General features: G+C 41.7%; 2 protein-coding genes across 11 annotated transcripts in view; one reads left to right on the top strand and one right to left on the bottom strand.

The window, feature by feature from the left end:
• The window catches only part of FAM149B1 (family with sequence similarity 149 member B1), a 52,188-nt gene extending 35,479 nt beyond the window's left edge, over nucleotides 1-16,709 (top strand). For 4 of the 9 annotated variants that reach the window (XM_074382387.1, XM_074382386.1, XM_074382388.1 and 1 more), the window contains 7 exons: nucleotides 3,211-3,311; nucleotides 5,169-5,272; nucleotides 7,759-7,983; nucleotides 8,168-8,290; nucleotides 9,613-9,736; nucleotides 9,990-10,115; nucleotides 14,132-14,368. In XM_074382387.1, the coding sequence (XP_074238488.1) occupies nucleotides 3,211-3,311; nucleotides 5,169-5,272; nucleotides 7,759-7,983; nucleotides 8,168-8,290; nucleotides 9,613-9,736; nucleotides 9,990-10,115; nucleotides 14,132-14,368 (1,040 nt within the window). Of the gene's footprint in view, nucleotides 1-3,210; nucleotides 3,336-5,168; nucleotides 5,273-7,758; nucleotides 7,984-8,167; nucleotides 8,291-9,612; nucleotides 9,737-9,989; nucleotides 10,116-14,131; nucleotides 14,369-15,457 lie in introns of those variants that run through there. The other 5 variants (XM_074382389.1, XM_074382390.1, XM_003939811.4 and 2 more) reach the window with 5 other exon arrangements.
• On the bottom strand, nucleotides 825-22,871 carry DNAJC9 (DnaJ heat shock protein family (Hsp40) member C9). Of its 2 annotated transcripts, none has more exons than XM_010350529.3 (5): nucleotides 22,340-22,871; nucleotides 22,024-22,164; nucleotides 21,271-21,525; nucleotides 18,377-18,463; nucleotides 825-5,270 (listed from the first exon to the last, which is right to left on the bottom strand). In XM_010350529.3, the coding sequence occupies exons 1-5, from the start codon at nucleotides 22,517-22,519 to the stop codon at nucleotides 5,256-5,258; spliced, it is 678 nt and encodes a 225-aa protein (XP_010348831.1). In that variant the 5' UTR covers nucleotides 22,520-22,871; the 3' UTR covers nucleotides 825-5,255. The 2 variants fall into 2 exon arrangements, with proteins under 2 accessions (XP_010348831.1, XP_003939858.1); XM_003939809.4 differs by having other exon boundaries at nucleotides 825-18,052.
• Between the last annotated feature and the right edge of the window lie 1,057 nt (nucleotides 22,872-23,928).

The following is a 23,928-nucleotide window of genomic DNA, read 5'->3' on the forward strand; positions in this document are numbered from 1 at the left end:
TAGGAACAGGCAGTATTCCTTGTTCCATGTGAGCACCAGGTACTGTTCCCTTCTTTCCATTTTCTTTTCCCCTAGCCTCAGGTGGCTTCTGGTAAGTGCACTGATCAGTGTATTTTGAATGCTCAAATGATGCCCCACCCTTTGCAGATACCATGGGTTCTCTTCCTGTATAGTTCTCTTCTCTAAGATACTCTGTTCTGTGAATCCTAGCTGCCTTGGTCTCTGGACTGTCAACTTAGGGAGTTACCAGGCTGTGCCTCGGTTCCCACTCTTTGTGTGTGTGTGTGTGGTTTTTTTTAGTTGGAGTCTCACCCTGTCACCTGGGCTGGAGTGTAGTGGTGTGATCTCAGCTCACTGCAACTTCCACCTTCCAGGTTCGGGCAATTCTCCTGCCTCAGCCTCTTGAGTAGCTAGGGTTATAGGCATGTGCCACCATGCTTGGCTGATTTTTGTATTTTTAGTAGAGACGGGGTTTCGCCATGTTGGCTAGGCGGGTCTTGAACTCGTGACCCCGTGATCCGCCAACCTCAGCCTCCCAAAGTGCTGGGATTACAGGCTTGAGCCACTGCTCCCAGCCAGTTCCCTCTCTTTATGCCATATCTTGGAAACTTTTTCAAGGCAATTGCAGATCTAGTCTCATTTGTTTATCATCTCATGATTTATGAACTTCCATTATGTGATGTACAATGCCTTGAAAGCCATTGTTTGTTTTATTGGTTGTTTTAAGCAGGAGAGTAAACCCAGTTCATGTTACTCCATCTTGGCTAGAAGAAGTCCAACAAACACATTTTTAAACTTTTTATTGAATCACAGCTTGCCAGGAGTAAAAGGGAAAAAAATTTTTATTGAAGAATAATATATAAATAAAAAATTACAAAGTAAGTTTACATCAAGTAAGCCTAGGCTAATGTGTGTGTTTGTGTCTTAGATTTTAACAAAAAAGATTAAACAGTAAAAATTAATTTTAAAATGGGCAAACCTCACAGAATAAGGAAATAGAAAATATTTTTATACAGTTGTACAGTGTGTCTTAAGCTGTTATTTCAAAAGGATCAAAAAGTTAAAAAAATAAATTTACAAATTAAAAAAGTAAACTAAGGGTAATTTATTGAAGAAAAAGAAATTTTTAAAAAATGTAGTGTAACCTAAGTGTACAGCATTTATAGACAGTAGTGTACAGTAATGACCCAGGCCTTCACATTCATTCACCACTCACTCAGTGACTCACTCAGAGCAACTTTCATTCCTGCAAGCTCCATTCACAGTAAGCAGTACAATTTTTATCTTTTGTACCATAATTTTATCATACTTTTTCTGTTTAGGCTTGTTTAAATAAATACCATTGAATTATAGTTGCCTTCAGTTTTCAGTACAGTAACATGCTGTACAGGCCTGTGCCTAGGCGCAACAAGCTATATACCATTTAGCTTAGGTGCGTAATGGGCTGTACCACCCAGGTTTGTGTAAATACACTCAGACATTCACACAATGACAAAATTACCTAATGATGCAGTTCTCAGAATGTATCCCTGCTGTTAAGTGACATGAGTGTAAAATGGCAAAATGGTAAATCACAGGTATTTTACAATATATTTTTTTTTCAGTAGCAGGCCAGATTTGGCCCATGGGCCACAGTTTGCCAACCCTGCTCTGAAATGTGATCCCCATGAGAAGCAGTGTTATTTAATGATTAAAGCACAGACTACGTTGCCAGACAACCGGGTTTGACTGCTGGCTCTGACACTAACTTTATCTACATCCTTGGCAAGTTGCTTAACTTCTTTGAGCCTCAGTTTCTTTATCTATAAAATGAGTATAAATACTAATACCTGTTTCATAGAGTTGTTTAAGAAATAAGTTACATCAAAGTATATAGTGCAGTTCCTGGAATATGTAAGAGCTCAGTAAATGTTAGCTGTTGTCATTACTTTTTATTGGAATACCTGGAAGTATAGAAAGAGAACACTTGCAGTTTTGGCTTTGCCATGGACCAGTTGGTTCATTGTTGTTAGAACAAACTGACAGTTGCTGGTACAAACCTATCTCTACTATTAGAGCAGCTTTTCCAACGTCTGTGCAAAGAAGAAATCCAAACTACACGCAGGTTTGCAATATATGCAGTAGGACTACATGGTCTGTGAACTGTAACCTCAAAGTATATAAAACTCTGATGAAATGTAATCATGTATTTATAACTTTTTATAATCATTTTAACTTTTAATCAAGACAGTTTAAAGGTCTAAATTAATGAAGAAAATTTTAATTTTTTGTTGAAACAGGGTTTCACTCTGTTGTCCAGGCTGGAGTGCAGTGTTGCCATTACAGCTCACTACAGCCTCAACCTCCTGGGCTGAAGTTATCTTCCCAACTCAGCCTCCCAAGTAGCTGGGACCAAGGGCACATGCCATCATGCCTAGCTAATTTTAATTTTTTTGTAAAGATGGGGGTCTCCTTATGTTGCCCAGGCCGGTCTTGAACTACTGGCCTCAAGCAATCTGCCTCCACCTCTCAAAGTTCTTGGATTACAGATATAAGCCACCATGCCCAGCCTGCTTGGTCATTTTTATGGTGTCTTGCTCTTAGTCATATTTTCTATTTCTGCTTTAGTTTTACATTCTACATCTGTCAATTCCAATTTCTGAAATTCCTGCTGATCTGATTATATTGTTTTTGCTTGCTCTTTTTCAAGATGCCTTGTTTTTTCTGGATGTGATTCTTAACAGTAGTTTCTAGTCTCAGAACTTTACCTGTCGAAATTGAGGTCTGGATTAATGAAGGCTCCCCTAGAGCTACACTGTCCAATAGAGTAGGGATCAGCCACGTTTGGCCAGTTAAAATTAAAATTAAAATTTAGTTCCTCACTCCCTAGCCACATGCTAGGGGTTCTATAGCTAGAGGAGGGTAGTGGCTACCACACCGAATAGCACAGTTATAAAACATTTCCATCAACTCCCAAGGTGTCTGAGACGACTTTGCTCTAGAGATATTTTTCTCCTTCCACCAGGTACCAGTAGGCATCATCAGCCTGGGAAACCACTTTCAACTAGTCTTGGTTTGAGGGGTTTTTTTGAATCATGCAAGGTGGTATAAAATTGGGCTGCAAAAATAAGTGAAGACTATGAATTCTCAGGAGAGATTTTTTTTTTCACAATACTGTTGCTATGGGCCAGAAGATTATCCATGGATAATACATTCTATTCCTTTGCCCAGATGATGAGAGTAATGTTGCAGTTACCAGACCCAATTCAGAAAGTTCCTGTGTGCTGAGTGAACCACACCCTTTGGTGTTACCACGAGTGCCACAGTCTAAGGTACTGTCCATTATCTCAAATCCGGTAAGCCCCAGAGGGATCAGCTGGAGACCTCAGAGCTACTCTCACCAGAGGAAATTTGCTCAGTTGTTTGCCTTGCTTGTATGATTTGTGACTTCATACTTTTTAGTACAGTTATGTGTTTATCATAATAATCCAGTGGCTCTTTGCATTGGTCAGTTGCAATTTAAAATATTAATAGCAAATTAGAGTTGATAAATACTTCTCAGTCAGCTCTTCTGAGGAGGTATCCATAAGTTGTACAATCTAGAATTAACCATGTGGTCAGCCTAAGTCTGTTTTGGGAAGAATGGAGGATAATAAAAAGGACTCATCTTAGATTCTCTATGGCCTTTACATCATGCTTTGAATGCCTCCTTCCTTTTGGCTTTTTCCTTCCTTGTTCTCTCAGCCTGGCCCACCTGTTCATTTTTTATTTATTTTTTTGAAACAGTCTCTCACTCTGTCATCCAGACTAGAGTGCAGTGGCGTAATCTCAGTTCACTGCAACCTCTGCCTCCCAGGTTTAAGCAGTTCTTGTGCCTCAGCCTTCCAAGTACCTTGGATTACAGAAGTGTATGTGCACACTTAGCTGATTTCTGTATTTTTAGTACAGACATGGATTCACCGTATTTCCCAGGCCAGTCTCAAACTCCTGGCCTCATATGGAGGGAGGGAGGGAGGGAGGGAGGGAGAGGGAGAGGGAGAGGGAGAGAGAGAGAGAGAGAGAGAGAGAAAGAAAGAAAATATTCTAATCTATTTAGGCCACGGATTTTACTACCAGATCTAGTTTTTGTTTTTTCTGGTTTTACTAAACAGGTATTTAAAAAGAAAATAAGGCCAAGGTGGGTGGATCACTTGAGGCCAGGCATCTGTAGTCCCAGCAACTCTAAGGCTGAGGCAGGAGAATCACTTGAACCTGAGAGGCAGAGGTAGCAGTGGGCTGAGATTACACCACTACACTCCAACCTGGGTGACAGAGTGAGACTTTGTCTCAAAAAAAAAAAAAAAAAAAAAAAAAAGAAAAGAAAATTAGGAAGGCTCATGAGTCATCACACCAGGTATGAACCAGGTAAATTAATGTTCCTTTGGTGGGGATAAAGCACTTCTGCGTGTTGAACTGGTGTGGCCATGGTTTAGTAGCCTAAGCCGTGAATAAGCAGACATTCTGGTTGTTCATGATCTAAGGAAGGAGAAGAGTTAATTCAAACATTCTGAAGAGAAAGAGGAAGGAAAATACATTCTATAGCAGTGGAGATGGCCAGAAAAGGTAATGAGCTGATGATCTGAGAAAACAAGCAGGGGTCTAGGATGGCAGTGCCAGTCTAAGAAACATTACCTCCTGCTAAAATTAGAACAGATAAGCTTACCTCCTAGTACAGTGTCTTTAGGATTTAGGTTACCGAGAGCTGACATGCTCCACAGGTAGTGAAAGAGGAATTAGTATGTACATAGTGCAGGATTGTGTGATGATGAATGAGATCAAGTTAGAGTTTCCCCTTATTATTTTCTATTATTGTTCCATATTTTGTCTGAGTTTTCTCTTCTACTACAAGGTAAACAATAATAATAATAAAGGTTCTCACTCCCCATGAGAGGGCTGTTAATTGTTTTCATCCAGAGTGATCAGGCTTCCCCTACCTGCTATCATTTAGGAATGGAGAGGAAAGGAGGGACCTTATCACATGGACAGCTGACTTGGGGCCCCAGCTAAGGTACCCGAGATATTATAAAAATTAAAGCACAGGGAAAAAGTATACATAACCAAATTGAAAATATTAACTTTTGGCAAGGTTGGGAAACCAAACAGGTATCTTCTCCAACCAATCATGAGTACTGTCTTCTTTCGACATGTAGATGAGTCTCTGTCAAGCAAGCAGTCATCAGCCAAACATGAATGGTCTCTTGGTTCATGGGATGCCTCTACAGCCAAGAAATCTCTCCCTAATGGACAAGCTCCTGTAAGAAGTTCAACATTTTCAGACTATAGAGTGTAAAAAGGAAACAGAGGAAAGGAAAATCAATTCATCAGTAGGCATTTATTAAGTGCCGACCAAGCAACCACAAAAACACAAAAAAACAAAAATACTCCACCCTCAGGGGGCTGATAATATAACTGGAAAGAGAAGACATACCTGGGTAAAGAGAGTCCTAACCATATGTGACATTTTTGTGACTGAGTGCCATGTGTGTGCTGTCCAAAATGAGTGCTATGACAGCCCCAAAGCATTCTGGTGGGTAAGTGTTGGTTTGGAAGTTGTCCTTGAAAGATGGGGCTTTGGATAAGCAAAGGAGAGCAGCAGGGGAACTCTAGGTAGAAGGAATGATACGGGGAAAGGTTTGGAGATAGGAAGATACAAAATATTTAGGAGAGATAGCAGACCATTTTTGATATAAAAGGATGGAAGATGGGTCAGAACTTTAACATTTCTGAAGAAAGATAATTGGCAATCTTCCAGAATTAAAATAGGCCATGGTGTGATTAGCAAGAAAGAAATGACTATGGAACTTATAAATGTTAGGACCAGATTGTGGAGGGTTTTGAGTGTCATGTTTTGTGATTCATCCACATTGTTTCATATGACCTGTTGTCTTGCTGAGAAGTATTCATAAGTACGCATGATTTATCTATCTGCTCTCCTGTTAATTCACATGTGGATTGTTTCCAGGTTAGAGGTATTACATGTAAAGGTACTATAAATATTCTTGTGTGTCTTTTTTGTGGTTTTACGGTCTCATTTCTCTTGAATCAATTCCTGGAAGTAAAAGGGTCACAGGACAGGTATATGTTTAGTTTCACAGGAAACTGCCATACAGTTTCCCAAAGGAGTTGTACCATTTTACACTTCTTCCAGCAATGTATGAGTTTTGGTTTGGCAGCACATACGGTATATTTAAATCAGGAATTTGAAAAGTCGACTTCACAGCAGTGGCACATGGATTGGATGGAGTGGAAGGGACTAAAGGTAAGGGGTCAGTGCAGGAGTCCACACACGAGCTGTTAAGGGTGTGCACTCAAGTGACCACACAGGGTGAGAAAGGAGTGAGTTATTTTGGGAGATGTTGTCAAGTAAGTGAAATTACATAGAAATAGAGGAATCAGTCATCTCAGATTGCAAGCTTGAGAGAAGCCTGTTTTGGTGAAAAAGATGGGTTTCTTCTGGGGGAAAAAATGGGCCATCTCATTGGAAATGTGGAAGAGATGAGATCTGGAAATTGACCTAAAAGTCACCTGGCTAGAGATCATAATCAAATCTAGACGTTCACAGAAAAAATAAAGGTGAACATAAGGCAGCTAAAGCCTAAACTTTTGTAATTAGAAAGCAGTTAGGGTGTGTTTAAAAAAAAAAAAAAGCGTAAATGAATTGCTAGAGAGGCAGGAAGACCAAAATAGTTTAGTCCTATTCCTTGACGGGCAGCATCCCTTCAAAGTCCTCCAAGCACGGGGCCATTTTGCACTAGAGGACACCAAAGTGGCCTGAAAGGTTAAGGAACTTGCTGAAAGCTGTAGGAGCAAATGGCAGAGCTTAGCTGCTTTATTCTTTCACTTCCCTTCCATTTCACTGTTCAGATACCCTTCAGATGTCTTTTTTTTTAAGACAGGGTTTCACCATGTTGGTCAGGCTGGTCTTGAACTCCTGACCTCAGGTGATCTGCCCGCCTTGGCCTCCAAAGTGCCTGGATTACAGGCGTGAGCCACCATGCCCAGCCTTAGATGTCTTAAAATAGTCAAATGTCCTCTCATTTGCTTTAAAACACAAAATACACCTGAATCTGTAGGGCAGTATTTAAGCTAATGAACTGTTTAGGTGTAGTATTTTATTTATTGGAAGACTTACAGAAAAGGGTTGCCTTTCAGTTATTTATGCAGATGGGGTTACTGTGGTCCCACAGCTCTGGCTCTGGGCAGCACAAGACCCTTTGCCCACTCCCAGCTTTCCAAGGAACCCAAACCCAAATCCCTGCCAGCTCCAACTTGCTCAGCACTTTAATCGCCACAGTGGGAGCCACACTGACACCACAGCTACTGCCAAGCACCCGTATTTGTCTTTCAGATAACACTCTTTCAACACAAAAGACTGCCTTAGAGTAGGAATCAGCCCCTGTGACAAATTTTTGGGAAGCACTTTGGAGTAGGCGTCCTTCAGGCTTGCCTTCACTGGTGACTAAAAGTGACTATGATGGCAGATGAATAACAGACTTGCTTTCCCAAATGGCCATTCTAGAAAACTATGTTTATGATTGAAATAATGTCCTACTTTTAAGAACAGATTCTCATGCCTGAGCTACAGTACCATCTGGAAACTAGGTTACTTACTGAAAGGTTTTTATTTTTGCTTTATTTTCCCCTAAGTGTAGTTTCTAGTCTAAGGCTTTAACCCATGAGTCTTGTCTTTGTTTACATAGAGATCTTTACTTCATTGTGGGTTTCTGATTTGGCTACTAGAGATCTTGATGACAAGCTACTACTGAGGCCTGGGTCCAGTACCATCCTTTCAACTCGAAATTGGCCAAATCGAGCTGTGGAGTTTAGTACATCATCTCTGTCATACACAGTGCAGTCCGCCAGGAGACGCAATCCACCACCACGGACCCTGCATCCGATCAGCACCAGCCATTCATGTGCTGGAACACCAAGACCTGTGGAAGAAATCCTCAGAGGAACCCGAGTGTAGGTTTCAAAAGCAGACCTTCTGGAAACTGTGGTAAAACTAATGCATTTTACATACAGCGTTAATTAAAACATAAGACTGAAATCTATGCCTAGAAACTAATAATTAAGTAGTCTTATGACAGACTGCCCATATTTTTTAATGGGATTAAATTTTATTTTACTTTATACTTTTTTTTTTTAGATACAGCTTCACTCCTGTTGCCCAGGCTGGGGTGCAGTGGCATGATCACGGCTCACTACAGCCTCAACTTCCTGGGCTCAAGTGGTTCTCCCGCCCCAGCCTCCCAAGTAGCTGGGATCACAGGTGGGTGCCACCATGCCAGGTTAATTTTTTGTGTTTTTAGTAGAGACAGGGGTCTTGTCATGTTGCCCAGGCTGGTTTCAAACTCCTGGGCTCAGGCAATCTGCCTGCCTTAGTCTCCCAAAGTGCTCAGATTACAGGTGTGAGCCACTGCGCCCGGCTGGGGTTAAATTTTAATGAAATAGATATTGAATCTTTCTGCTGATCTAGCTAAAGACTTCTATGTCTACTTGTAAAAATAAAATGTTGGCTAGAATACTATATTGGGGTTACAAAAGGAATAAAGAACCTATTATTTAATCAAATGTTTTTTGTAGTGGGAACATCTTCAGTGAAATTTCACCCCAAAATAATAGTTAATTCCCCTTTAAGGTTTTTCTGTACCATTGGGATCTGCTTATTCATTGACAATGAAAACTTTATAAACCTCAGATAAGTAGTTGCTTATATACCAGGAAAAATATCCCTTAGCACTTCTTAGGAAGTGACACTAAAAATAATCCATTTCCTTTATTCACTTTACACTCTGAGCCTCGTCATGTAACAAATACCTAGGAGCCAATTTTAAACAGAATTATTTTAGCTGTTGATTCACAAACTGTCTTAGGATGATTTGTTTCTAAAAATATAACAAAGGTATGAGATAATAAGGCCACAACAGTGTTTTCAATTCAGCTTCCAAGTTAAGCATTATTATGTGGATGTAGCTTTATCTATACCAACAGAGCTATAAATTCACTCATTTGAGGATGAGTAGTCTTGATGTATAATTAATCTCTCATTCCATCTGATAGTATTTTTTTTCAAAGTTGAAAAGTAAGTTGCTTTGTTACTTCTGGGTCATGAAAAGTATCATTCAGTTTCACTTACTGTCTTAAGTATGAGGAATACTGAAAGCTACTCCAGATCCTACTGAAGGGAATGAAGGTTTAGGAACTGTACCCAAGAACTGTAGTTATTAGGGAGAAGAATAACCAGAAGGTCCAGAACTGTCAAGAATTCCATCGTCAGTTGGGAATTTACAAATCCAAATCAGCAGAGAAGTACAATACCAGATAGGGACAAATGTTTTATTCCAGTTACGTGGGAAAGAAAAGGCCAACTTCTGTTGTGTGCCCAGTATAGAGCTTCAAAACAAAATCAGCACTATTTAAAAAACTCGAATTTTCTAAAATCCTGAGATCTCTACTTAAAAACATAGGCAGCCTAAAGCTTTCTGTGCACATTAAATTCATCTGCTTCATTTATCTGATTTCTAATCAATTTGCTGGTATTGTTGTAACTTCATGCTTTCATACCTTCGTGTTTGTTGGTGGGATCTGTAGCCCGGTGGCAGCTGACTCGCTCTCCTCTCCCTCACCAATGTCCCTGAGTCGAAATAATCTGCTACCACCTATTGGCACAGCCGAAGTGGAACATGTGAGCACTGTGGGGCCACAAAGACAGACGGTATGTTTCTTTCATATTGCCTCTCCATGTGCTTACTATCCAGCCTCATGGGCAGTAATTCTGCAAGATTTGCGCTCTGATCTTGATTTATACTGTATTTTGTCAAAAGTGTACAAACTGAGTGCTAATTTATGACGTGGAATTGGAGCTGCTTGGCCTGCATGTACCGTATCTGCAGGTTTGATAGGGTTTTAACTACATACCACACTACAGATAGTTTTCACAGTTTCTGTAACTTTTGTCTCTTCTGCAGAAACCCCATGGCGATTCCAGTAGAGCTCGAAGTGCAGTGGTGGATGAGCCTAACCATCAGCAACCCCAAGAAAGGCTCCTTTTGCCTGACTTTTTCTCCAGGCCCAACACAACTCAATCATTTTTGGTACAGTGACATACTTCCTAGAATGGTCTGGATAGTGGGGAAAGAAGAAGTCGGGGGGATACTAGTTTGGCAGACTTAAGACTTTATCTAGAGGCTTAACTCAGAATGAAAGTTGAGTTTCCAACAATAAAAACAGTATCCTAACTGGTCCCTGACACCTATTATTTAATGCCTTATACAGAAATCACAAATTCTAAGCAATTTAACGCTTAGCTATGTCTGAGCACAAGCAAGAATATTAAACCCCAGTGTATTATCAGATGAACATAACTTTATTGTGTAATCCTGCTCTTCTGGAGTTATATCATAAGTGGTCTTATATTATGATGAGTTCTGGTGGATGAGTTTAAGACTGAAATCTATGCCTAGAAACTAATCAAGTAGTCTTAGGACGGTTTGCCCATGGGTTTAGAACCAATAAAAAATTTTTGTAAAAAAACAAGATTAAAAAAAAAAGAATGAAAAGAAAAAATTTTTATATTGATAATCAATCTAGAAAAAGTCCTAAGCACCAAGCTTAGCTTAGGACTTTTTCTTTCTACTGGTGTTTTAAATGCTGGCACTACCTACCATTTATTGTGCATTTACTATCCCTTTTAATAGGAAAAACCTGATCAGCAGTGGGGTCATGCACTGACCTTCCCCATTTGTCGGCCGGAAGCTTGACCCCACATAAATTACTTAGTTGCAAGAGCACTTGGAGATCCTGGGGAAGTAACCAGGGACTCCACATCCTGGAAGTTGTCGGGATGGTGGTGTTTGCAGCATACTTGTCCCAACTCATGACCCTTGAACCACAGCAGGCTAACGCACTGCAAAATCTTTCTTCTACTACAAGAGTAGTGAGGATAATCAATGAATAGACCTTTGTATTAGTTTACTAGGTCGTAAGAAATGACCAACAACGGGGTGCCTTAAAACAGCAGTAATTTTTTTCTCACAGTTCCAGAGGCAAGAAGTTCAACATCAAGTTGTCACCAGAGCCGTGCTCCCTTTGGATTCTTCTAGGGAAGAATCTGTGTCTTCCTGGCTTCTGGTGGCTGCCTGCGATCCCTGGTGTTCCTTGGCTTGTAGCTGCATCACTCCCAATTTCTGTCCCCCACTTTTTTTTTTTTTTTTTTTTTTGAGACGGAGTTTCGCTTTTGTTACCCAGGCTGGAGTGCAATGGCGCGATCTCGGCTCACCGCAACCTCCGCCTCCTGGGTTCAGGCAATTCTCCTGCCTCAGCCTCCTGAGTAGCTGGGATTACAGGCAGGCACCACCACGCCCAGCTAGTTTTTTGTATTTTTAGTAGAGACGGGGTTTCACCATGTTGACCAGGATGGTCTTGATCTCTCGACCTCGTGATCCACCCGCCTCGGCCTCCCAAAGTGCTGGGATTACAGGCTTGAGCCACCGCGCCCGGCCCCCGACTTTTTTTTTTAAAGACAGAGTCTTACTCTTGCCTCGTCTGGAGTGTAATGGTGCAATCTCAGCTAGCTGCAAGCTGTGCCTTCCGGTTCAAGTGATTCTCCTGCCTCAGCCTCCCGATTTTTTTAGCTGGGATTACAGGCGTGCACCACCATGCCCAGCTAATTTTTGTATTTTTAGTAGAGACGGAGGTTTTGCCATGTTGGCCAGGCTGGTCTCAAACTCCTGACCTCAAGTCATCTGCCCACTTTGGCCTCCCGAAGTGCTGGGATTACAGGTATGAGCCACCACTCCCGACTTTTTTTTTTTAACCTTTTTTTTTTTTTCCTACAGCCTGTTAGACTGACGGACTTTTTTTTTTTTTTTTTTTTTTTCTAAAGACAGGGCATCACTCTGATGCCCAGGCTGGAGTGCAGAGCATAGCTTGCTGCAGCTTCAACCTCCTGGGCTTGGTGATCATCTCATCTTAGCCTCCTGAGTAGCTGGGACTACAGTTGCATGCCACTGTCCCCTACTAATTTCTCATTTTGTAGAGATAGGGTCTCACTGTTTTTGGCCAGACTGGTCTCAAACTCCAAGGCTCAAGTGACCCTCCCACCTCAGCCTCTCAAAGTGCTGGGACTACAGGCATGAGTCATACACCCAGCCTGCCTCTGTCTTTACATGGCTTTCCTCCCTATGTGTCTGTGCCCAAGTTTCTCTCTTCTTATAAAGATACCAGTCGCTGAATTTAGGGCCCACCCTAATCCAGTATTACTTTACTTCGATTACACCTGAAAGACCCTATTTCCAAACTTGGTCACATTCACAAGTTCCAGGTGGTCGTAAATTTTGAGGGAACACTATTCAACATAGTAGACCCCACAAGGTTGACTTAGGGGGAAACTCACCAAAAACAAGAAAAAGGAAACATGAGCATTTCTGATTCTTGGGGTTCAATGTGAACCCCAAAAGTTTGAGAACTTCTACTGAATTTGCCCTCTCATAATCTGATACAGGACATATGTTAAGTAGTACTTGATGATTATATTACACAGCTAGATTCTCTCAAACTCTGTTTTGTTTTGTTTTGCTTTTGAGACGGAGTCTTGCTCTGTCACCCAGGCTGCAGAGCAGTGGCGCAATCTCGGCTCACTGTAGCCTCTGCCTCCTGGTTCAAATGATTCTCCTGCCTCAGCCTCCTAAGTAGCCAGGACTACAGGCACCTGCCACCATACCTGGCTAATTTTTTTTTATTTTTTTTAGTAGAGATAGTGTTTCAACAAGTTTTCCAGGCTGGTCTTGAACTTCTGACCTTAAGTGATCTACCTGCCTTGGCCTCCTAAAGTGCTGGGATTACAGGCATGAGCCACCGCTCCCGGTCAAACACTTCATTTTTTTAAGAGACAGGGTCTCACTCCTGACCCAGGCTGGAGTGTAGTGGTGCAGTCAGCACACTGTGGCCTAAAACTCCTGGGCTCAAGTGATCCTCCCACGTCGGCCTCCTGGGGTACACCTCTGCACCAGACTAAAACATTTAATTTTTAGTTGCCTTAGGAATAAAACTCAACAGATGAAAACATTTCAAAGTCTTCTTTCTCATATGCTTAAAAAAAAAAAGTAAAAATTACTTACTATTTCTCTCCCCATTTGCTGTCATAAAAAGAGAGATAGCTAGTTGCTCAATTTATTAAGAATGCTAGGCCGGGCGCGGTGGCTCAAGCCTGTAATCCCAGCACTTTGGGAGGCCGAGGCGGGTGGATCACGAGGTCAAGAGATCGAGACCATCCTGGTCAACATGGTGAAACCCCGTCTCGACTAAAAATACAAAAAATTAGCTGGGCGTGGTGGCGCGTGCCTGTAATCCCAGCTACTCAGGAGGCTGAGGCAGGAGACTTGCCTGAACCCAGGAGGCGGAGGTTGTGGTGAGCCGAGATCGTGCCACTGCACTCCAGCCTGGGTAACAAGAGCGAAACTCCGTCTCAAAAAAAAAAAAAAAAAAAAGAATGCTAGCTGTGGCCAGGTGTGGAGGCTCACACCTGTAATCCCAGCACTTTGGGAGGCCAAGGCGGGCGGACCACCCGAGGTCAGGAGTTCAAGACCAGCCTAGCTACCATGGTGAAACCCCGTTTCTACTAAAAATACAAAAAATTAGCCGGGTGTGGTGGCACACACTTATAATCCCAGCTACTCAAGAGGCTAAGATGGGATAATTGCTTGAACCCAGGAAGTAGAAGTTTCAGTGAGATCACACCATTGCACTCCAGCCTGAGCAACAGAGCGAAACTCCATCTCAAAACAAGAAAAAAAAACAGGTTCAGAGGGAAAACAACACAAACACAAACACACACACACACACACACACACACACACAGCAAGTAGCTTAACAGCATAGTAATCACACTGAAGAATTCGCAATTTTTACAAGTTAATAAATGGCTTTGTGCACATCTGGCTTGGGATTTTCTACTTGAAATTCAACACAGTGCACTTAGCCGACTTTTCCCTCAGGCTGGTAGTCTGTGCCTTTTACACTGTTGATTTCAAGGTTTTCCTGTGAACCTGCTAAAATATTATCCTTTCGGAGGAGCTGCATCATACAAAGTGTCTCCTCTTTTCTCTTTTAGCTGGATACACAGTATCATCGCTCATGGGCAGTTGAGTATCCTCATCAGGCACGACCTGGTAAGGGATCTACAGGTACAGGTGGGGTCATGGCCCTTATTTACTACTGTGTGGATGTGTTAAGACCCAGCTTTTGTCTTTTTCCTACACCTATTTCAGATTCTCTTGGATTTATTTTTTCCCATCTTTGTAAATCACCTAAAATTCATTTTGGAACATGGGGTATAACAAAAAGCTAGGAAAGTTCTATTGCTCTGAGCCAAAAAGTTTCACGTTTTTTTTAATACCATGCAAATTAACTTACCACTACTTTAGTAAACTGCTGGTTTTTTTTTTTAATCTATAAAGTTTAACCCTAATGAGTCCTTGTTATAACATTCAAAATATTCTTGAAGAACATGGCATGGATTTTATTATGTAGGCTAAATCCGTATTCCTATGGATTAAACTGCTTGGATCAGTTAATCTTTTAGGACAAGGTAAGAAAAGAAATTCTAAACCATCATGGTATGCTAAGTCTGACGCTATCCCATCAACTCTTTTTATCTTCAAATTATACTCTGTAGATGTACTAACAAAAAAGTGATAGGAGGAAATTGAGGGATGTCTTTTTTTTTTTTTTCCTTTTTGCACTCAAAATGACTCAGTTCCAGCAAAGAGGGATGTCTTTTTTCCGACGGTCTCACTCTGTTGACCAGGCCAGAATGCAGTGGCATGATCATGGCTCACCGGAGCCTCACACACCTGAGCTCAAGGGATCCTCCCACCTCCCACATAGCTGGGACTACAAGTAGTGCCACCACACCCAGCTACTTTTTATAGAGAAGGGTCTCACTATGTTGCCCAGGCTGTGGGATATTTTAATTCTGCCTTTGACAGTCTTCTCACCACATCAGGGTCATTCTTACTATGCTAAAGGTACATTCAGAAGTAAAGGACAGCTGAGGTGTTTCCTGTTAATAACAGTAATCAGCAACTATAGTAAAAACTAGTCTGCCTCAAGCAATCTTTGTAGTCCAAGTGATTTCTCAGGCCCTGTAGCATTGTTTGGTAGTCTTTAAATGCTTTCATCAGATTCTGCTTTCAAATCTGCATTTGGGCTGTAATTTCTGCCACACTGTTAGTCAGGTATAACTAATGTAATACAGAAGTGAATCAGACATCTAGTTCTTTTTAATTAGTGGGCTCTTCTGCAAAACTAGTTTACTGCTTTCATACCTTAAGAAAGTCCAATTCGTAACTGGAGCAAGAAAGCCCTTAGCTATAAACTTGAGTTATTATCAAACCTGGACTGTCTGCTAATGTTACTCTGTGATGTCATTTGACAGGTCCTCAGTTACATGGGTCTACAAAATCTCAAAGCAGAGGTGGACCAGTCTCTCGAACCAGGCAGGGACCTTAAGGCAAATGAGAAGAACCTATCAGGCTGCAGAAAACACAAGACTTCATGAAGCAGTGTTCAGTCATCAAGTGATGTAGAGCTTGTACAGAAGATTGATTAGAAACCATCTTCATGAAGAGTGATTTTGGCACAAGTGACTAAAGAACAAAACAGCATTATCTGCCAAAAATGACATGAGTGTTGTTTCTACCTCCAGTTACTGTCTCTTTCAGCACAAATTAACCTATTCCATTGGAAAGGAAAGTTTGTATCCAAAGATGCAACAATGAATAATACCCAAATCACTGCTCATGTTGTCTCTTAACAATGATCAGTTCAATTATATAGGATTTGATGAGCTCACACATACACAAAAAGCAGCAAATGATCAGTGACAATATCACTGGCTTCAGAATACTTCAGCCTGTCTTCATTTCTGGAGTTATACTCAGTTTTAAGTCATTTTGCTGTCAAAAATCTGACCTCATCAAATAGATGTGATTCCTAGAGCTCTCTTTAGATGTCCTACCCTATCAGCATATTAAAATGGAAAGAGTGTGTACCTAAAGACATAAATGTTAAGCATTGGTGTAAAGTAACTTCTGTAATAAATTATATTGCTTTTGTTTTTTTCCAGATATGACAGCTCAACCTTACAATGCCTACCTGATGCCAGGTTATGCTTATTTTCTTACTAAAGTATATTACTAGTCATATCTTTTTTCCAAATATTAAATGTACCTTGCCAGATATTCTCCTGCAGCTCTAAGGAAGTCAATTAAAAAATAATTTGTAGAATCTACTAGTGAGCCACCAGAGTATAATTCCTAAAAGTTTAAGAAAACCTGGCAATTAATCCAGCATAAACATATCCTATAGACAGCAGGATATGGGTATGGAGGAGGAGAGGTTTGACTTTCTGATTCTACTGTGGACCTTTTCCTAAGGGCACTCATGAATGCAGCAATGATTTTAACTATGGCTTAAATTTATTTTAAATTTCACCAAAATATTAATCTTGATTATCATGCCAATTTTAGATCTTATTAATTTTCAGAAGAGATAAATACAAATAATCATAAATTAGGGTAACTTTTTATTATACCAAGGTGTTCTAATGCTATCATATGAAGACAGATGCTTCAAACAACCTGCATTAAGTTATATTTTTAATACAATTAAAAATTACTTTTAACCTATCTGTAGTCACAAACTGAAAATGTGTCATACATGTTTACCTTAGATAAATTATGATATATAAGGCTCAATAGCTAAAGGGTTACTTTATGCATATGGTATATTTCATAGTCTACAAATCAAAGATTTAAACAGCCCCTTAAAAAAATTCCATATATTCTCATACCAACTCATCTAAATAGAAATGAAAATCTCTGTACTGTTCTCACAAACCATTACCATGAGTTCACTATAATAATTGAATCAATGAGGTTTGCCTTTCAAAGTTAAAGAATCAGAAAGGGGCCTCTAAGAAGTCATTTAGCCCAATTCTCTCACCCTGTGTGTTTTCCCTCAAAGCCAGTGCAATTTTTTTAACTGAAAAGCTGAACATATTTAATACATACAATATGACAGGTTTGGATTTCACTCCTTGTTTCAATGTAATAACTCTTTTATAAATGAGGAAACAGATTCAGACAAGCTCAGTGGCCCAACTAAAGACATTTGGCAATTAGTGGCAGGACTACAATATACATCTCTTCATGCTACGGAAAGCAGGCTCTCTGTTATAAAGCTGACCAGGACTACTGTTTTCCCCTTCTCTCTCATCCTAAACATGATTCATATTTTTCTGCGTCACATTTTACTGGGATCATTTACAAAGCCCCCAGAACTTAACCATCACTTTTTTTATTTAATCATATATAATTCTTACAAAAAATGCCTGAAGTAATTTAACACCTGTACATCAGTACAAAACCTGACTGAGTAAAATGAATAGAGGGTCTATTCAAGATCACTAAGACCAAATGTAAACTGGGAAGTATGTGGAAGGCAGTTGTCCAGCAAGTGTTTGGAAGGTGTTCTAGCCGGGTAGAGAGCCTACTCTAACAGACACACACATCACAGAAAACAGCATCAACAGAACCATATTCTAGATAGAGTTCCATGTACAGAAGATCCATGGAGGCAAGTTCTGTCAGGAAGGACACTGCCTCCCTCCGCCCTCCCAACTGTCACCACCAAGTTCCTTCAGGTGAGACCTCACACAATGTCAGGTGTTTTCTAGGAAATACTAAGATCAGGTTGACAGATTCTGCTTGGTCTAATCTATCTGAAAAATTCAGGCTAGAAAGACAACTTTTCTCAAGAGTTGAGTTGACTTTTGCCTTCAAATCTTGGCTGCACCGTGCCTATGATAGCATCAATTTACACCTAAAGACCTCTGAAGAGAAAAATTCCATTATTTCTTTTCTTTCTTGAGAGCAGATTTTTTCCCTCCTCCTTTGGAAGGTTTGCAGTACTTTGCTTCCATCTGAGCCAGAAAATTGTCCATTTCCTTTTGCCGATCCTTTTGTCTGCTCTGTTTGAGAAGTTAAAACACAAGCTTTCACAACACTATCCACAGAAAGTACTTAGTGGTTGCCAAGGGCTGGAGAAGTGGAGTAAGTGCTAATGGGTATGGAGGTTTTTTTGGAGTGGTGAAAATGTCCTTCAATTGGTGTTAATAATTGTAAAACTTTGTAAATATATTAAAAACCACCAAATTGTACACTTGAAAAGGACAAATAGATGGCATTCAAGTTATGACTTACAAGAAGAAAACAAAATACAACATTCCAAGGAAAATATTAGCAACAGGTTTTAGATCATTAAGGACAAAGTGGCAATAAACTGCCAAGTTTACCTGAATGGCTGCCTTCAGGCTATCCACGCCTTCATCAAGCCCCAACTCCTTTCTGCTCATTTCTGCTTCTTTGGCCTCTTCCTGAGCCTGCAACAGAAACTCACATGAGATTCAGGGCAACCAGGAAATGTTTAAAATACATTGTCTTTCCCAAAAGCAAATCTGTAATACTGTTTCAATTTGAGGATTATATAAATAGAATTACCTAACTAGGTTATTTATTAAAAGGCAACAATGCTGACAACAAGCAGTAGATCCTGTGATTCCAATTAACCATTTATTCGCTTTTTCCCAATTCTACTTGCTACAGGTAGTAAGTAATTTGGCACTCATAAATCACATTGTGATAAAAAGGAACAGGAGGCTGGGTGTGGTGGCTCACACTTGTCATCCCTATACCTTGGGAGGCCAAGGTGGGAGAATACTTGAACCCAGGAGTTTAAAATCTGCCTGGATAACACAGTAAGACCTCATCTCTACAAAAAATAAAAGAAATAAGCCTGGTGTAGTGGCATGTGCTTGTAGTCCCAGCTACTAGGGAGGCTGAGGTAGGAAGGTAGCTTGAGCCTGGGTGTTCGAGGCTGCATGAGCTGTGATCATGCCTCTGCACTCCATCCTGGGTGATGGAGTAAGATGTCATCTCTTAAAAACAAAGCGGAACAAAAAAAAGTAAGGAAAACGATGCAATTGCTGGGATACAGGTACTTCCAATTCCTCTTCTGGAAACCCAATTTACTACATGAGACTGGTAATCCCCTTGGGAATCCCAGTTTAAAATGACTTCTGAGTAGTCAGAAGAAACATCAGCAGACAGTTTTAACCTTTCTTGACCTGATTTCAAAGCAGCCTTCCTTTGCCAGGTTTTCCTAGGGCACTGTTTCCAAAATACTGCTAAGAACAAAAGAACACACTAAGGTGTTCTTAGGGCAACAACTTAAGAGGCCCCAACATCCCCTGTGAATTTTCTAAGTAGCAATTAATGAAATTAATACTGGGGATGATGATAACATTAGGACCTCCCATCCCTGTAAGAAGACACTGTTTCCTTGCATTCAAATTATCTCAGCATTCCCTTCAGGTTTGTTGAGCAGTCTCTCAAAACTGCCATTTTGTCCTCAAATTCTAGGGAAGTTTCTCAAGCTAAGGCTACTGTGAATGCAGCTGTGCTCAGTTTCATCTCAGAAAATGATGAACTTAAGGTAATTGTCAGCCTAAGTCTTAGCAGATGTAGCCTATGAACCAAAATGATCTTGATATACACTCCACAGCTCCCCTCAGCTCACCAGAGAGGATGCAGCCATCTAGGCAAAACAGGCCCTGTGAATTTTCATCAGAAACAAAAAGGTCAGCTTTCTCTGTACGCATTTCATATGTAAAAGCTGCAGAAAAGTTCCAGGGAGCACTCATGAAGGCCGCAATGGTTCTAAAAGTTGTGTGCTCCTTGTGAGAATCTAATGCCTGATGAGCTGAGGTTTCATCCTGAACCACGCCCCCAACTCGCCTTACCCCTGGCACAGCTGGGGACCACAAAGCTAGCTTTTCTTAAAAAAAAAAAAAAAAAAAAAGGCTGGACACAGTGGTTCACACCTGTAATTCCAGCACTTTGGGAGGCTGAGGCAGGTGGATCACAAGGTCGAGATCGAGACCATCCTGGCCAACATGATGAAACCCTGTCTCTACGAAAAATACAAAAATTAGCCAGATGTGGTGGTGTGCGCCAGTAGTCCCAGCTACTCCAGAGGCTGAGACAGGAGAATCGCTTGAACTGAGGAGGCAGAAGTTGCAGTGAGCCGAGATCACGCCATTGCACTCCAGCATGGGTGACAGAGCAAGACTCTGTCTCAATCAAAAAAAAAAAAGAATTCTGTATCTAACTCAAGAATCAAACTCTGGCAAAGGCCCCCAAATCTGCACTTTTAACAAGACAGTCTCTGCCTTTTTTTTTTTTTTTTTTTTGGGGGACGGAGTTTCGCTCTTGTTACCCAGGCTGGAGTGCAATGGCGCGATCTCGGCTCACCACAACCTCCGCCTCCTGGGTTCAAGCAATTCTCCTGCCTCAGCCTCCTGAGTAGCTGGGATTACAGGCACGTGCCACCATGCCCAGCTAATTTTTAGTATTTTTAGTAGAGACGGGGTTTCACCATGTTGACCAGGATGGTCTCGATCTCTCGACCTTGTGATCTGCCCGCCTCGGCCTCCCAAAGTGCTGGGATTACAGACTTGAGCCACCGCGCCCGGCTTTGCCATTCTCTTCTTACCCCTCAACCGAGTAAGGCTCACTGCCTGTCCTGTGTATCCAGGCTCCATTAACTTTATCTCCTGAGGGATGCCTCAGCAAGGCTACAAGAATTGGCCCATATGAAAAAAGATTTCAGTGCTACTTTACTACGGTAATAGTTAAACAATAAAAATCATCGTGAGCACAATATACTAGAAAAATAGTTTCTCTTGATGAACTGGTATGCCCATTTTATTATTTTTTTGAGACAGTCTTACTCTGTCACCCAGCTGGAGTCCAGTGGCACGATCTTGGCTAACTGCAACCTCCGTCTCCCCAGTTCAAGTGATTCTCCTTCCTCAGCCTCCCAAGTAGCTGGGATTACAGATACGTGCCACTACACCCAGTTAATCTTTGTATTTTTAGTAGAGATGGTGACCATGTTGGCCAGGATAGTCTCAATCTCTTGACCTCGTGATCCACCCACCTCAGCCTCCCAAAGTGCTGAGATTACAGGCGTGCCCCCGGTATGTCCATTTTATTAGATGAAAGCTATTAGACCAAGTTAACCCTAGTCATTATTTCTGGAGCTTTATGTTTACTTCTACTGCTGTAAATACTCTCAAATCCTTTTTGGAAGCAGTCAAGATATAAATCAACAGTATTCAAATCTTACCCTCCTTTTCCTTGCATTCATCTTTTGTTTCGACTCTTTGACAAAGGCATTATAGGATGGCACCTCCCCCGCGTCAATAGCTTGTTGAATGATATTCCTTATCCTGGGTTCCTCTGTGTACTGCACGCAAAGCACAGACTCCATTATTTGATCCATGTCACCCTTGAAGTCCAGATAGGCCTGTTTAATATCAGCCAGCTCTTCTTCTGAACCTTTGTAGGTCTTTTCAAAAGCTTGAATATCCTCTAAAGATATCTGAGAATAAAGGAGATTTGCTTTAACTTTGAGAGTTTGACTTTAGATAAAAGGTACACTAATAAAACTAGAGTTAGGTGTTGAATTGCTGTAATACAACAGTTGCTTGAGTTGAAATTGCTGAACCAGATTTTCTATGCCTAAGCTTTTCCAGAGTTCTCCTTTCTAAGTCCAGTCTTCACAACTGCTAACTAGGGACCAGGAAAGAGAAATGTAAGAGAAGTTTCCAAGGGTGAAAGGAGACCCGAGATCAGGACTTACAATTGGATATGTAAAATAAAGTGCATCCTACAGAAAAATTAATCGGCCCTTTTCAGTGCAACAATCACATTAACAGGAAATAAAAAGCCTGTTTCAGTAAGTGTGTATTTATATTTCAAGGCCATACTCAAAATTCCTCATTCCTACAAAATTAACACAAGACTTTAGAGGCAATCAATAAAATTTTGTTGATCGAATGATGGCAAAAGTCACAAAGAAACCTCCAGAATCTCCTACCTTTTTAAAGAGTAGCCGCCAATACGACTCCCAGTCTCGGTCTTGGGTGAGCACAGCAGAGTCCTCGTCCACTGTTCCCTGCTCATCGTACACAGCTCTCTGTTCTTTGTCACTGAGAACGGAGTAGACTCTTCCCAGGATCTGAGGGCAGAGAGTATCCATAAGTCACCCCTGCTCCTCCCACCGAAACCGCGACGGGAGAAAAGACCAGAAGGCGCAAAGACCAGCTCAGTGCGCTCCCCCGGGCGAGGCCCGGTAGCCAAAAGGCTGAGGAGGCCCGGGTGGCCAGTCGGCCTCGGGGCGGGATCCTGCGTACCTGGAAGCGGCGAGTGGCGTCCTCCTTGTCGCCCTCGCCCACCCGGTCGGGGTGCACCTGCAGGGACACCTTGTGGTAGCCTCGTCGGACCTCGCCGTCGGAGGCCTCACGTCGCACGCCCAGCACCCGGTAAAGGTCGGCGGTGCCGAACACTTCCTCGCAAAGCTCCAGCAGCCCCATGCCGGGGGCGGGAGACACGGCCTGGGAGAATGCAGCTGCTCCCAGTAGCGCCGGCCACCACTCAGGGTTGCTTCTTTTTCCCGCCCAAAAAGCCTAGGGCGCCTGCGTCACAAGCGCTAAAGGGGCGTGGCCACGCCGCGCAGCTACTCTTTACGGCGGCCGCAAAATGGGGCACAGCGAGGCCGGCGCCGGCGCAGGTAAGAGTCGGCAGGCGAAGTCGAAGTTACTGGCCGCGCGCAGGAGCGAGGTTTCACAGGGGAGAGATGTTGCTCGGGTCCCTCCTCCCCTTGCTCTGGAAATCTGGCGTCCTTCTTCCTTTCAGTTTCCCAGAAAAGCTTTTTCAAAAAGTTCATATATTAACTTGAATTTACAAACTGCTGGCCTATTTTTTAAGTAGAAAACGGCCAAACATCAGCATTCAGCAGTTTCACATGGTTCAGCTTAACAGATGTGTTTTTTCAAAAATGATCGTGAAAGGAATAGGTAGAGCTGCAGGCCCAAATAATTTAGCATCTCACTGGTTGGAAATGCTGGGGAACTTTCCCTGCAGCCCTGCAGGAAAAACCTTAATACTGAAACTCAAAAAGCACAAAACATGGGTCTTCCAAAAATATCTAACAGGACTTTCACCTTACACATTAGTGGAGATAAGATGACCCAAGCCCCCGTCTTAACATAAACTGCTGAAGCAAAGGCTCTTTAATACTGTTTAGTTCACAGCTGAGTTTAAGCATGTTGGATCCCAGGTGGGAGCAATTATCCAAGACATGGGGAGAAACTTGGGCCTGAAGACCCAAAGTAAGGCTGAGGCTGGGGAGAAAACTCTGGAAGTAGAATAAGCTCACAAAGGAAGTATGTGTATACGTATCTTAAGACGAAGAATAAGCAATGCAAAGTGAATATCTGAGAGAATACCCAAGTTGGCAGAAAATATCAAGTATCTTATCCCCTCACTGACTTAACACTTCAGAATCATTCTGCTCTGCCAGTAAATTTCTGCAAAACCTCAAACTCTCCAGGATACACTAATATCTTTTTAACCTCCCAGAGTTGCCATGATTTTCAAAGCGTATCTCTTTCCCAGATCCAAGATCAAACCCAGATAAAGTCAGTTTTCCTCTCAGCCTGCCCTGGCATCAGTCTCAAAGTGGGGGCCGACCAGCAACAACCCCCAGGGAGTTTTAACAACCACAGAATTTGGGATGGCTGGTAATCATTCTCAGAATATAAAACACAGAGAACAAAGTAAGTTGGCACATTGAGAAAAACTCCTCTATAAATTTCCTGTATCTTATTCATATACCAGAGTTAAGCCACCTATCTTTGCTCATTTTTTCCCTGTATGGACAACATATGTTGGGAAGGGCTTTCCAGGAGGGCATAACCAGGGTATGAATCTTACATCACTG

The sequence above is a fragment of the Saimiri boliviensis genome, chromosome 12 (assembly GCF_048565385.1).
Source record: "Saimiri boliviensis isolate mSaiBol1 chromosome 12, mSaiBol1.pri, whole genome shotgun sequence".
Classification (NCBI taxonomy): Eukaryota; Metazoa; Chordata; class Mammalia; order Primates; family Cebidae; genus Saimiri; species Saimiri boliviensis.